Source organism: Lactuca saligna, chromosome 2, assembly GCF_052625555.1.
Source record: "Lactuca saligna cultivar CGN05327 chromosome 2, ASM5262555v1, whole genome shotgun sequence".
Taxonomy (NCBI): Eukaryota; Viridiplantae; Streptophyta; class Magnoliopsida; order Asterales; family Asteraceae; genus Lactuca; species Lactuca saligna.
Window position 1 is genome coordinate 9,754,642 of NC_136418.1, and position 14,904 is coordinate 9,769,545.

Genomic DNA, 14,904 nt, shown 5'->3' on the forward strand with positions numbered 1-14,904 from the left:
TGTACAAATAATATACTTTAATGATATTTTTTGTACTAAAAGAACAACAATGATATTTTTGAATATTTTGGAAACCGAGTAACCCGATGGTTACCTATAATAGCTAATTCAATTGTATTTTGTATATTAAAAAAAAGACAATGATCTTTTTTTACAATGTTCGAACTTCATTAGCCTTTAAATCATTTTTCCACAAGACAAAAATATAAAAGGGACTAAAAAGGATATCTATGTAATTTCCTATTTAAAGCCTAGCTCCAATTATGTGTTACGATGATTTGGTATATAGAGATTTCCTGCAATATAATCTATCCATAAGATATCCCCTCTTGTCTCAACCGACAAGAACTCTTATCGAAGAGAAACACAGGGTGAAATCAGTGTGGGGAACCTTTTTCCATGCTGAATCCCTTGATCTTCTTCAAAAACTCTTCTTTCATCCTCAAAATTTCTTCGAATTTTTGCAGGCCATGATCGATTTTTAGTTTCATCACGGCACGCCTAGTTGTTTTGATTTACGTCGCCGTGGAGAATTGCATCTCTGCCGCTTGTGTTGTCTTTAATTCATATCTGCAAAGGAAGCCCGGTGGAGGAAACTGATTTTGATTACTTTCCCCTTTCTTCAGGGGAGAAGGAATGGAAAACCCTTGAGAAAAAGGAGATATACGTCGAGGAAAATGTCGATATCGGTGGATTGGTCGGAATTACAACCGGAATTGATCGAATCAATTGCGAAAAAACTCAAAGTTCACAAGGATTACGTACGTTTTAGAGCTGTTTGTTCGAATTGGCGAAAGTCAACTTCTAAAACCCCAAAACATCTCCCCTGTCAACTCCCATGGCTAATGCTTCCTCAAACCAATAATCAGAATCGCCAATCTCATCTCCGAGCGTTTTTCAGCCTTTCCGATAACAAAACCTACCGCCTGAGTCTTCCAGAAGCTTCTAACATTCGTCGCCGATGTGGATCCTCTCATGGTTGGCTTGTAATCCTCGAAGAAACCCCAGCGGTTTTCCTTATAAATCCATTAACACGAGTTAAACACCACCTTCCACCTTTATCTTCGTTTCCCAATGTTACAAAGTTCAATTTCTATGATATAGGAAGAGAATACACTCTCAAGACATCAGAAGGTGATGCCTACACCTGCAGTTTGAAAGAAATGCGTGATTCTTTCATCAAGAAAGTGGTGTTTTCTTCCAGTCCTTCTGATTCCCATTCCGATTACTTTGCCCTTGCGATTCTCAACCAAACAGGTGATCTTGCTTATTGCAAAAAAGGTGATAGCTTTTGGAAATTTATCGATAATGCACAATCTTACTGTGAAGATGCTGTTTATCACAAGGGGTGTTTTTATGCTGTGAGTAAATATGGAACAATTGCAGTGTGCGATGTTTCCCAGAGTTTACCCAATGTTTCTTTTATCCAAACACCATTACAAGTTGGTGGTGATATGCAGTATTTAGTTAGTTTAGATGATGAATTATTGTTGGTGACACGATATTTAGAGCTTGGATTCGATGTTGATCAGCATCAACTTGATATCTTTTACAAAACGACTGAATTTAGGGTTTATAAGCTGGTTTTAAATGGACCAAAGTGGGAGAGTTTGAGTAAATTAGATGAATGGGCTTTGTTTGTGGGGGAGAATTCATCAATGGCTTTTCGTGCTTCTGATTTTCAAGGGTGTAAAGGGAATCAAATTTATTTCACAGATGATTATTCGGAGTGGAATTATGATGGTGCTAATGGTGATCATGATTTGGGTGTTTATGATTTGGAAGATGGTTGTGTTGTAGGGTTGCCATGTTATCCAAGAAAGTTCTACAATGGAAGAAGATGGCCTCCTCCCATTTGGGTCACTCCAAGTTTGCATTGATTATGGAAGTCTTCGATTTTTTTTTTCATATTTTATGTTATGTGTTGTATAATAGTATGTAAAAGAAAACGAAAATGTTTATAAACTCGTGTAATGTTAATGGTATGATGGCAAATTAATGGTAGTTATAGATTTGTATGTATATAAGTAACTTAGTATAGCAAGTGTTGTTGATAAAGAGTACTTTGGTCTTTGTATGTTCTATCTTGTTTAATAATGTGAACGTAATTAAACATCATAATATCTCTCCTCAAGTATGCATTTTAAACATCATTTATCCAAACAGCATTCCCCAAATTAAGTCCTATTTTTTACAAAATTTCTCTTGCTTATGTTTTCCTTCAATTCCCCCCAACAAGTATGTTGTCATTCTCTTAAACATTAATTAAACATCATTTATCTTGATATCACTTTATCCAACCAAAAAGAAAATGAAAAGATTACCAATAATCTCCACAAGAGCATAACCCATGAGAAAAATGATGAAACCGCTTCGTATCACGAATAATAATCTCACGCTTTTCCACAAGCGAAACAAACTTCGCCATGTTATGACAATCACCACAAATCCTCAAATTCTTCATAATCACAATCGGCATTTTCTCATTACACACCAACAAACCAAATGCAATAGCCAACTTCTCACTATGTTCCCCAACCATATCATCTTTAACTTCTTCAACATCATGTAAAACAAACTCCCTATTCAACGTATACCCCACTTCCTGAATTTTCCCCATAACTTCATCCAACTTATCGTAAATACGCACAAAATCCACATGCGATTTATCACTCACAACAAACCGATAAACTTTATGCTCGTGTTCAATAAAACTACACCCCGCAGTTCTTACAAGATTTTTCGATTTCATTAACCCCCAAACTTTTGAAAAATCGCCCCAACGACCCGCTTTCGAGTACATACTCGATAGCATAATGTAATTTCTAGAATCCAAGGGGCTTAATGTAAATAACTTTCTTGCAACTTCTTCACCGAGCTCGATGTTGTTATAAACTTTACAACCGTTTAAAAGTGCTCCCCAAACACCCGAATTGGGCTCCATTGGCATGCAATCGATTAAAACACGCGCGTCTTTCAAACGCCCGGACCTACCAAAAAGGTCAACCATGCAACAGTAATGATCTAACCGAGGTTCAATTCCATAAACACTAGACATGATGTTAAAAAAATGTTGTCCTTCATTTACAAGGCCCGAATGACTACACGCGCTTAACAAATGAGTGAAAGTGACATGATCAGGTTTCAGACCTTTTTGGATCATGAGATTGAAATGCTCGATCGCTTGTTTTCCATACCCGTGGATCGCGTATCCCGCAAGCATAGCAGTCCACGCGATCGTATCGGGATTTTTCATTTGTTTAAAGAGTTCGGATGAATCCGATAATCTTCCGGATTTCGCGTACACGGTCAACAATGTGGTCAAAATTGGAATATTTTTATCTAAACCGGAGAGTAAAATATTACCATGAAATATGTCTACTAGTTTTCCAACACCTATATTGGCACAACCGTGAAGTATTGTAACAATTGTAGCTTGATCAGGGTAAATGGAAACTCTACGCATTGAGTTAAAATATGAAATACTATCCTCCATAAGCCCACTTTGAATATGAACATTGATAATCGAATTCCATGAGACCAAATTTGGCGACTTGATTGTGTCAAATAATTTAGAAGACATATTCAAATGACCGAATTTGCCATACATGTTGATAAGAGAATTCAAGACTTTTGTTTCGGATAATAAGCCATTTTTTACAGCAAAACCATGAAGGTAACTACCTTCCAGAATTTCACAAGCTGGAATCAAGGAAATGAGAGTTATCTCATTTGGGTTCATTTCATACTCATGTCGCATTCTATAGAAAGCGTTTAAGCTTAAACTTACTTCCCCTTTTTGACAAAAAACGGAAATAAGCGAGTTCCAGGATACCAAATCCTTGTTAGGAATTTCATCAAACAGGTGGTGTGCATCCTTGATGCTTCCTAATCTTGCATAGAGTGACACCAGTCTGTCACCAATGAATCCGTCGTTGTAGTTTAAACACTTAACAACTCTCGAATGGATCAACTGGCAAATGGGTATTGAAGCGCATAAGGTTGTAGACCTTATTACTGATGAAAGAAGTGAATGTGGGTTATGTTGAGATTGGAAATTATGATGATTATAAAAAGCATTAGACAAGCTTTGTGGGTCACTTTGATTATGAAGACATCTAGTCTGAGATCTTATCATGTGCCTTAAAGCTTTGAAATTGGAGTTTGAAGAGAAAATAGAATTGATCAAGTGAAAACAAGGACACCGGGTTGAAGACAGCATCTCCCATTTTTCGGAAACTGGTGTCCAAGTCTGAAGTATATTACTTCGGTTCACCATCAAAAATGCATTTTCAGCTTTACTTTAACCGGGATCAAGATCAGTAAAGTTTTCAGTATATTTTATTTTTCCCTAATAAAAATATTTTTATTTTATCTTTTTACAATAACAAACGTACATATATTTTTTTTACGATAACTGTAATATATATCTTATAACTTAGACAAAATTACAAAATTTGCTTTTTGTTGCGTTTTTGGTCTATTTTAAATCAGTGGTGGATACAGAATGTTTTAGTAGGGGTGTTGTACTTCAAGCCGGTACACCTAATAGAAAAAACAATTTTTTTACACTACGTGCCGGAAATGATGTGTGGATTTTCAAGCTTAAATGTGTAGGGAATTAGTGTGTCAATTTAGGGAATTAGTTTTATTATAAGGTTTTGGCTTCAATAATTAATGTATGAATTTAATGTTTGACAACTCATTATGGTATTCTTCATTGGTTTATGTTGGTTAAGATGTTAAACAAAAATAAATGAACATAAAAGGTTTCCTCAATTCAACTCTTAAGTGACACATGCTTCCCTTCAAGGATAGTTGGCCCCAGTCCACATAACATGTTGTTTGCACGGTATTCAGGTATCGCCTGACTTATCTATGTTTTTCAATGTCAAAAAAGTTGGCTTATGTATTCACAAAGAGGAACTCAAGAACATGAAATTCTTTACTTCTATTTGTTCCCTTCAATCATGCATTTTCTCTTTCAATTTTGAGAAGACAATCCTATATTTGATCCCCTCTTCGTTTATGCATATTACAAGTATACTATACTTAGTTCATCGTAAAAAAAATACAAATTTATGTATTTTTGATACTTTAGTGATTTTTTATTCACATTAAACCATCTCCAACCCTTAACATTATCTTGTATATTATACTTATAATTGCGGAGTAAAAGATAGTATAAACACTACATCATCTCCAACTCATTACATTATAGTTAACAACGAAAAGAATACTTTAAGTATATTTCTTTTAGAGGAAACTCCGATAAAATCTTAATATTTTGAATCACTTTAACGTTTAATCTCAAATTATTATTTTTTACAAAAAAAAAATGGCAGATTACCATCTAATACTTTTGAATAACTCTTTTTGGTTGGTTTCACAGATTTAACTAGTATCCTGTATTTTTCCGTTAATTTGATTAAACTAAACCTTTTTGAAGATTACCTTGTTAAAATCGATAACCAAATTGTTAGGACTTTTCTGATGATTGCTCTTGAATTAATGTATATTATTATTAACAAATCATTTAAAAACAAAACACATTTTTCTAAGAAGAGAGGGTATGTGTTTATATTAAACAAAGAGAGTTTTTAAATTCCTCAAATCACATTCCACATTCCTATTCCTATTGAGTAGTATATATTAAGATGTTTGCCGCATAGAATTCTCACAATGTCGAGTAGTACATATTTTGAGAAAGATTATATCAATTATATAGATAAATGGGACGAGAAAGACAAAAGACAAAATGAATAACTTGAATGGCTTCTCCAAAAAGTTACAAATATTTTGTCAAATGTACCAAAGCCAAATTGATATGCAAACTGCATTTTGTTCTCTTCTTTTGAGCTTAATGAACAATGCATACGTTATTATTATAAATAACCATCTATATCTTATATTTTTAATAAAACGATTTAAAAAAACACGTAGGATACATTGAACATGACTGTGTAAATAAATAAATAAATAAACTTTGTTAATTTTGAACTCATGTTCTCAACTGGCATATTCTTTTAATCCTTGTTCTTATTTGGGATAATGTCACTGTAGCATATTAACTTTTGTCATTTATCCGATTTGGTCCTCGTTATTGACCTGCCAATTATACCATTATTCATGAATTTAAAAGGTTTCCCGGTCACTTTGTTGATGTGTCATTAATAATCAGTGTGTAAATATTTCTTTTGTAGCCACATCTATAAATCCATGTCAACTATCTTTATTTTTTTTTTTTTTTAGAAGCAGCTCCTGCCACCACCCATCGCCGTCCATCACCATTAAAACCATCCACAATGATCATCAACCATCAACAAAATTTAAAGATTGTACATTTTCTACAAAGAAAACCACGTCTCGTACATATCTAGAAACCAAAAAGAACCATTAATCACAATCTCGGAAGAGTAAATGAACAAAGAAACCCAAAAAATTGATTTCATAACCAAAAAAACCCATTAATCATCGATGATTGTAAAGAACAAATTGGTAGGAGCTTTAAAACGAATCTGAACACCACCGCATAAGATCCATGCCAAAGTGGTGGACTCATCTATTTTCGAATACTTAGTTTCCTCCTCCCAACCACCGAACAATGCCTTAACATCACCCATTCTCTATCTGTACACCACTAAAACCTGCATATAAAACACCCACCATCACCCCATCATCCTCTTCATCCTAACATCACCATCTTCATCCCAACATGAGAAATACAAATTTAAAAGGGTAGAACTTTGATTTCTGTTTTATGCTACCAATAAACACACATATAATAAAAAGGGATCAAGCCACTACAACTGTTTCAAGAAGAACAGGAGCTTTTGGTTGTGATCGATACGCAAAATCAAAGGGTAGTATCTCGATTTGGAAAGCTTATTGTTTAATTGTAATCAGATTACCTTGGAAAGCTTATTGTTTCATTTGTATATGTGCTTGTTTCTGTTCATGGGTTCGAGTTTTGAAGACGAACCCAGTAACAAGAATCATGACTTCTTCATCAAAACTTCATCATCACCTAGGATAAAAGAGTTCACCTTCCTCAGATGCCTTCGACGATGCCCTTCAATGAAACCGACAATCCCGACGAAACCGACGCCGACCTCCTACGAAAACAATCCTTTATGTTACCACTTTGAATACATGTTTTGTGTTGATTTTGAAGCTTTAATTGGTTGGCATATAGCTGCAAATGACGGAGATGATTCTTCAAAATGGCTATGATTGGTGTTGGGGACAGATTGTGGCGGTGGTTCTTCACATTCGTACAATGAGTGTTAATTTAGGGTTTCTATTTGGAGGAAATAAAACAAAAAAAGGAAAAGGAAAAGCCATGTAGATTAAGATGTGATTTTTTAATTTTAAAATAATAATAAAAAGCCACCTAGACCAAAGGTAACCTTTTAAATTCGGAAATAATGGTATAATTAGCAGGTCAATAACGAGTTTAATGGTTTAATGTGCAGAAAAAAAAAAGTTTACTGATCAAATCGGACAAATGACAAAAGTTGAATGTGCTCCAGTAACATTATCCCTTCTTATTTTAACTAATTTCTTTAGTTTTGTAATTTTAACTAATTTCTTTAGTTTTGTATGCAAGATTAGCTCAATGGTTGGAATTGTCACAAAAACGAGTAATACACAATTCTTGCATAACATCATTGTTTGTACACCACGCCTAAAAACTTGTACTCTCCTTTGGTGGATGAAAAATATATTCACGCAACAACGAATACATTTCATCTGGACAGATTCTTTGAGCAAGCGAAGTGCAATAGTAACGTTCACTACCCCATCCAACAATATAAACTCCAGCCGGGTCGGACCCACACCCCGCGGGTCGTATCCCGGAATCATTCACCGGAAAAGTCCCACCACCAACTGACCGTGTAGGACCCACATCCCCATCCACACCAGCAACCGCATCAACCACCTTAGGATCCGTACACAACCCGATCGTCAAACTCAAATCCTCAAAAGCCCGAAGGGCAGGATCGTCATTTTGCGTTAGCCAAGCACTCACAATATCTTTCGGCTCATAATGCGAATGATGAAACGGAGCCATGAACCTCCATACACCGTGTTCAAAAGTCGGGATCACAGTCGAGAAAAACGACCCGCGATCGGTTGACTTCACGTCAATCGGAGCACACGGTACCCCCATTGCCTCTAGACATTCAATAAAGTGATCGTAACGACTACTAAAGTTGAACTGCTCGGCCCGCCCGTAGTTTCGACACGTGGCGGATGACGTGGCATACACGACATGCGTATTCTCCGGGCCATCGGTTATTCTCAGAGGCCCGATGCTACTTAAAACCGAAGATAAAAAGGTTGGAAATTTAAAGCGGTTGCTATAAGGCGATCGAGGGTTCATCCTGGCGGCGAAAGCGACAGGGTCGTAACGTTGGAGAATTTTACGGAGTCGGTTGTAAGTGACCGCCATCGCAGTGTCGACCAAAACGTTGACATCGGCGATAATATCGGCCTCGGAACCGCGATAGCGGTTATCGCGGTTCCCGAGTTCTAAAAGGTATGGGAGAATTCGGTTGAGGCGATTCTTGATTGTTGTGGCGAGATGGTCTAAATTGACCTCGGAAATTGTTGTCTTCCAATGTATAGGTAAAGGCCAAATGCAAACGCGACCCGATGCGATTAAAGCAAGCATAGGATCAGGCTTTTTGGAGGGGTTTGCCTTTTGATTATGATTTAAAATGTCCGGATTGCACCTGTCAGAAGAACGTGATTTTGCTTAATCGTAATACTTGCTTACCTTTTTATTGTATTGTAAATTTGTTACACATTCACGGAATTAACTCGAAGAATCATAATTCTATAGCTAAAAAACCATGTTGAATCCATAGTGTTTTAAAATGAGATACAAGTGCATAGATAGTAGTCTAATTTAAAGAATCCATTGTGAGCATTCTAGGGTGAGTCGACTCACCGAGTTGTTGCTTCAAGTTGAGTGGTTGGTGAACCATTCTCCTGGGGGCATAAATCTGGATAATTTCGGTAGTTTAAAGAGTGTAGCCAAACAGCAACAGCGCCTTCTTTGTGCTCTGTTGATGCAATGTGAGAATAAATATGTTTTAATTTGAATTCCTCTGCCTCCTCTGTGTAAGCTTTCATGGATACTTCTTCATGGGTGTCTTTCCATTTTTGGTTATATGATGAGAAAAAGCACTCGTCTAAATATAAACCAACTTCAGGAGCTGTTGGGACAGTGATTCTAACATCCCTATAAAATTAAAATTTATAGGTTCAGAATTATTATATTGAAAGAAATTTGTAACAACATAATCCTGTATTATAGCGTTCTACTTTAATTTCTTTCAAATATAACATTGTAGTTTCAAAAAAAAATCTTTACCAAAGCATTGGATTTGAAAAATCTACCAAATTATGGCAAAGAAATTTGCTTTCTATTTGGATGACATTGCTATAAGTTTAGATTTTTCAAAGTAGGAAGAAATTAAGGTATGATGCCATAATAAACAAATGGATGTAGAAGTAATTATTAATGAAAGAACTAACTGTTGTAGAGCTGTTTCCATCAATGATTCTGGTGCACAGTTCCTCATAATTGCAACAGCAACACCGATCATTTTTCTGATCTGGTGAAGCATAAAGCTCTGCCCAACAACTTCACATTTGACAAATTCAATCCCATCAACTGTCACTGTTGTGTTAGCATGAAACGAGATAATGTAGCGATTAGCAGAAGGATCAGCTGCCTTGGTTCTTGTGGTGAAATTATGAAAATTGTGAGTTCCTTCATACTGTTTAAGAATCTTGTTAAACCTCTCCTTCTCTTTGTCACCATAACTGAACATATTCTCTTTTACAGCGGTGACACTTTCTCCATTGTCAACGCCATTTACAGCATCGGGACTTGAATTATTGTTGCAGTCCGTGGATACAGAAGATGACTTTTCCAATGATTTTCCTTCAACACTCACGGAGTCAGGGTTCAAGGGTTTCTCACAATCATTCCCGTCATCTAAAGATGTTAAATTTTCCTGTTTACCATTTGAACCAGGTAATGTAGTTGAGGTGTTCGATGAAATGCCTGAATGTATTTCAACTTTTCTGCCTCGCTCTGAGCAGTCCAAACATTTTACAAGCTCATTTTCAGAGCCTACACTAGCCAACACGCTCTCTCTGTCACGATGAGATGTGGGGTCAAGTGCAAAAACGGGTAACAGATAAACATACCTCCGTCGATCGCAGAACTTTTTTGCACTAAACGACGCCGTCACCCGCTTATACCCGAAAATCCGAAACTGAGGCGGCAAGTTGTTGTTGAGGCGTTCCACGAAGCCCGGCGGATCTACATAGAACTTTCCAGAAACCACTTGCCCGACGGCGCTAACGCCCTTATCAGTTCGGGCAGATCGCGCAAAATCAAAACGCTTTGGACAACCCCGGTCTTGTTCAGGGACGGCGCCGGAGAAGAAAAGAGCTTCTTCGAGGTCTCCTTCAATGGTTTTCGCACCAGGGTTTTTTTGCATCCCTTGGTAGCCTACTCCACAGTACGCGAAGAGTATTGCGATTTTTCTTCGTTTATATCTGGGCTTTTTCTCTGCGTTCGCGGTGTTGGCGGTGCGGTCTTCGTCATCGGAAGTGGTGGCGGTGGTGGTGGACATTTTGAGCTTTTTCGAATCGGGTTCTTCTGACGGCGGCGGCGGTGGAGGCGGCGGTAGAGGAGGTGACGATGGTGATAAAGTGTTCTGATTCTCCATTGTCATCAGATGCGGTGAATGTAGTTCACTTCATGCGTGGAGATTTTTCGAGGGTTTCGTAGGTGAGGGTATACAGATTGTAACCGTTAAAAAACCCTAAAAACTAAAAAGTACAAGTTGTCGATCTTTTAGCTCCAACTCCAATGCAAAAAATTTACCCCTGATAGTTCTGTCGAAAATACTCGTTATCCGAATTACCCATTCGATTTTTTTTGGTATCGGGTAATCATGTATCGGGTTAGCTTTTCGGGGTATTCGGGTAACCCGGTTTTTTTTCAAATCGGGTAAAAGGTATCTTAGTTGGGTTTCGGGTTTACCCGATTACCCAATTTTTCAAATAATGGCCCAATACTAAAACTCATTTATGATCACTGTATGGTATATGTCTGATGGTTTGTAGTCCGCCCAATTCCCCTCCCAATCCCCTCATTCTATTCTCTCTACTCTCTACGACTAGATTTTTTTGATTAAAAAAACTCTTGTCCGACATTCCTTGTATCGTCAACACTGGTCATCAATCGTTGTCGCTGGTCATCAGGTCATCGTCACCGGTCATCATGTCGTCGCCGGTCAGCAGCTCGTCATCGCAGGTTAGTTCTTAGTCTCGTACCGGTCATCAATTCTCGCCATTTTTTAGTTAATCATATGATATTAAGGTGTGTAATCTTGGATTCTAAATCTGATTACTCCGATTTCAGCTATACACTTTGATTTAGTGTGAAAAATCGACCACCAAATATAACTAACGATTTCAATTTTGAAATTAAGGTTTTTGTAGTGTGCATCTGATTCTTTTTTTTTAATTCCTTTATGTTGTGTTGCTCTCATGTTTGCATTTTGAATCTTGTTACCTGGTTATGTTCACCTTTTGGTGTTCTATTTGCATTCTTGAGTTTTTGATGTCAAACAAATGAATGGTGGATTGGTGTACTGTAATGTAGTATAATAAATTTGTTATAAAAATACATTATGGGAATTGAACATCTTTTTTTAAAATAGATGTTTAGTAACGACAACTGGAATGTAGTATAACAAGGGTTGTTATAAACTTCTCTCACAAAACCTATCACATATGATAGAAGAAGAATTACTGTGAGACACCAAGTTTGGCATAATAAGTTAAATGAGTTGTAGATATCACGTTAGCTCCATTTTTTTTTGGGTAATGTAATAATAGTGAATAATATTGTTTACTCTTTTCAAATTTATTCATCTTTAGACATGTAATAATTTTGTTTTCTATTGAAGTTTTTATTATCTTAAACAGGTAAGTTAGATAGATAATAGGTTAAATGATCTTAGTCAAATTGTGTAATTTTTTATTATGATCTTATACCGATTTAGACAATAAACTATTATGATCTTTTTTTTTCATTATTATGCTTTTAACAGTTTTTTTTGTTTTGTTTTTTTTTTTTTATCTATTTTAGATATCAAAAACGGATGAATATATTGAAATGGATGATGAGACGATTGAAGTTGAAAATCCAACCAATGATCAAGTTCCACAATAAAATGTGAAAAAAAAAACTAAAGAATTTAACCCAAGATCGAAAGTTTGGAAAAAATTTGAAAGGTATAAGGACGAAAACAGTGTGCAAAGATGCAAATGTAAGCATTGTGGTGGCGGGAAATACAAGTGCGAATCAGGTGGTTAAGGGACCAAAAATCTTGGTTATCATTTGACTAAATGTAAAGCTTACTTGGATAAACTTAGTAGTGGGCAAACACAACTAGCTTTCCAATATGGTGATGAAAATAAATTGTCAACTTGGAAATTTGATCAAAATGATAGTCGGAAGGATCTAGCCCACATGTTAGTAGTTGACGAACTTCCATTTAGCTTTGTAGAAGGTGCGGGCTTTATGTATTGCAATAGTGTTACTCAACCATTGTTTAAAGTTTCATGTAGAAGTACAAGCACAACAGATGTCTACCAATTGTTTGTAGATGAAAAAGAAAAAATTCGTGAATTTATTAAAAAAACATTGGTAGAATATGTTTGACCACTGATACGTGGACTTCTAAACAACAATCATGTTATATGTGTCTCACCGCCCATTTTGTTGATAACGAATGGAAATTGAAAAAAAAAAGTATCGTGTTTTTCTTCTCAAAAGAGTCACTGTGGGGTTGATATTGAAAAAATGGTTGAGAAATGTTTAATGGAGCGGGAAATAGAAAATGTTTTAACAATTTTTGTTGACAATGCAAGTGTAAATGATGTGGCAATTAACTTCTTGAAAAAAAGTTGGCAAAACTCCAACAAGTGTCTTCTAAATGGGAAATGGATGCACATTCGATTTATTGCCCACATTTTAAATTTAGTGGTGCAAGATGACATAAAAAAAGTTGATAAGGCGGTTGACATAGTTCGATGGGCGGTTAAATAGATTAGACAATCGCCTTCTAGAATTCATAAGTTTACCGAGTTTGCTAAGGTTGCTAATCCCGGTATAATAAAACACTTGAAGATAGATGTGCCAACAAGATGGAACTCTACTTACCATATGTTGGAAATTGCCCAAGCTTACGAAAAAACTTTTGGGAGATATGATCTTGAGGAATTTGATTTTTGGTACGAAATTGAAAAGGCGGGTTTGTCGATTCCTTCATCAAGCGATTGGGAAAGGGTTAGGAATGTATGTCGTTTTTTAAAACCTTTTCATGATGTTACTTTGAGGATTTCTGGGACACTTTATGTGACATCAAACACATGCATTGAAGATATATATTCCATTCGTACGCTCTTGGATGATGCTATTTCCAATTCTAGTCGTTGTGATATTGCATTGGCCATGAAAATAAAGTTTGATAAGTATTTTGGCGACATAGAAAAAATGAATTTATTGCTCTACTTTGCTTTGATTCTTGATCCGAGGAACAAAGTAAAGTATTTAGTTATACTACTTGAGGATCGTTATGGAGAAAAAGGGGTGGAGGCCAAAAAGAAATATATCATGGATTCTATGTATGAATTATATAATGATTATATTAGAATTCATTCTCCAAGTTCTACTTCAAGTACCACCGAGTCTACCACTTCATCATCGATACTAGGGAAATGTCAAAACCTGGATTTTATGGCACATAATCCCCCATTAAGAAATAAACTAAGAGAAAAGATGAAGACGAACATAGTTGAATCAATTGGGGAGTTAGAAAAGTATTTGCAAGAGAGTGTTGAAGACGACTCAAAAATGTTTAGTATTCTAGATTTGTGGAAAGTGAATAGTCCAAGATTCCCGATTTTATCATTGATGGCAAGAGATGTGTTCACCATTCCCGTCTCAACCATGGCTTCGGATCCATTTTTAGCACTAGTGGGAGGGTTTTGGATCCGTTTAGGAGTTCTTTGACTCCTAAGATTGTCAAAAGTTTAATTTGTACACAAGATTAGATTCGGGGTAGCATAAGTGACACAATCGATTATGAAAAAGATTGGGAAGAAAATCAACAAATTAACAAAGGTAAATGTTTATCGTTGATTATTTTAATGATTGTAAATTTAATATATTTTCCTTTTAATACTAACATTATTTGACTTTTTTTTATATATAGAATCGACCAAGATGAAGTAATGAAGGTGCAAGAAGAACGAGTAGGTGCAAGAAGAACAAATATATATATATATATATATATATATATATATATATATATATATGTGTGAATGTCTTTTTGAACATGACATGTTATTATTTTTATAATATGTAATGGTTATCTATGTTTTCTAGATTTAAAACATGAGTTTTTTGGTAAATGCAAAATACATGCATATACATTGATATCAAATAATTTAAATGGTTGACTTTGGTTGTTATTATTTTAATCAAAATGGATTTGTGTATATTTTTCTTTGTCATTCGATTTTGGCTTATTTCTAGTATTTTAATTTACAAATCTTTCATCTAAAACAATGAATAATAAATCTAGTGTAAATATTAAACTCTTTTTTTATTCTATTAGATTAGATTAAATTGACTAAAAAATCTCAATGTTCAAAGTTAGATCATATGACATATTTATTTCATTGAATTTATTTTTAGATGCCAATAAAATTTATTTTAAAAAAATCGAGTAATACCCGAATTACCCGAACCCGACCCATACCCGAATTACCCAAACCCAAATTACCCGAATTTAATTTGGA

General features: G+C 35.5%; 4 protein-coding genes across 5 annotated transcripts; 2 read left to right on the forward strand and 2 right to left on the reverse strand.

Annotated features, from left to right (window-relative positions):
* The first annotated feature begins 278 nt into the window (after window positions 1-278).
* Window positions 279-2,004, forward strand: LOC145030672 (F-box protein SKIP23-like). Its single transcript, XM_078979064.1, has one exon. It carries the CDS (start codon window positions 678-680, stop codon window positions 1,878-1,880), a length of 1,203 nt encoding a protein of 400 aa, XP_078835190.1. The 5' UTR covers window positions 279-677; the 3' UTR covers window positions 1,881-2,004.
* Window positions 2,005-2,137: 133 nt separating this feature from the next.
* LOC145030671 (Tetratricopeptide repeat (TPR)-like superfamily protein) lies at window positions 2,138-4,260 on the reverse strand. Its single transcript, XM_078979063.1, has one exon. It carries the CDS (start codon window positions 4,220-4,222, stop codon window positions 2,321-2,323), a length of 1,902 nt encoding a protein of 633 aa, XP_078835189.1. The 5' UTR covers window positions 4,223-4,260; the 3' UTR covers window positions 2,138-2,320.
* A 2,200-nt stretch (window positions 4,261-6,460) lies between these two features.
* Window positions 6,461-10,861, reverse strand: LOC145030673 (Pseudouridine synthase family protein). 2 transcript variants are annotated; one of them, XM_078979067.1, is made up of 3 exons: window positions 9,547-10,857; window positions 8,957-9,250; window positions 6,461-6,647 (listed from the first exon to the last, which is right to left on the reverse strand). In XM_078979067.1, exons 1-3 carry the CDS (start codon window positions 10,758-10,760, stop codon window positions 6,641-6,643), a joined length of 1,515 nt encoding a protein of 504 aa, XP_078835193.1. In that variant the 5' UTR covers window positions 10,761-10,857; the 3' UTR covers window positions 6,461-6,640. The 2 variants fall into 2 exon arrangements, with proteins under 2 accessions (XP_078835193.1, XP_078835192.1); XM_078979066.1 differs by lacking the exon at window positions 6,461-6,647 and adding an exon at window positions 7,611-8,738 and having other exon boundaries at window positions 9,547-10,861.
* Window positions 10,862-13,264: 2,403 nt separating this feature from the next.
* Window positions 13,265-14,335, forward strand: LOC145029504 (zinc finger BED domain-containing protein RICESLEEPER 1-like). The gene is made up of 3 exons (XM_078978019.1): window positions 13,265-14,041; window positions 14,155-14,224; window positions 14,316-14,335. The coding sequence occupies exons 1-3, from the start codon at window positions 13,265-13,267 to the stop codon at window positions 14,333-14,335; spliced, it is 867 nt and encodes a 288-aa protein (XP_078834145.1).
* Window positions 14,336-14,904: the final 569 nt, after the last annotated feature.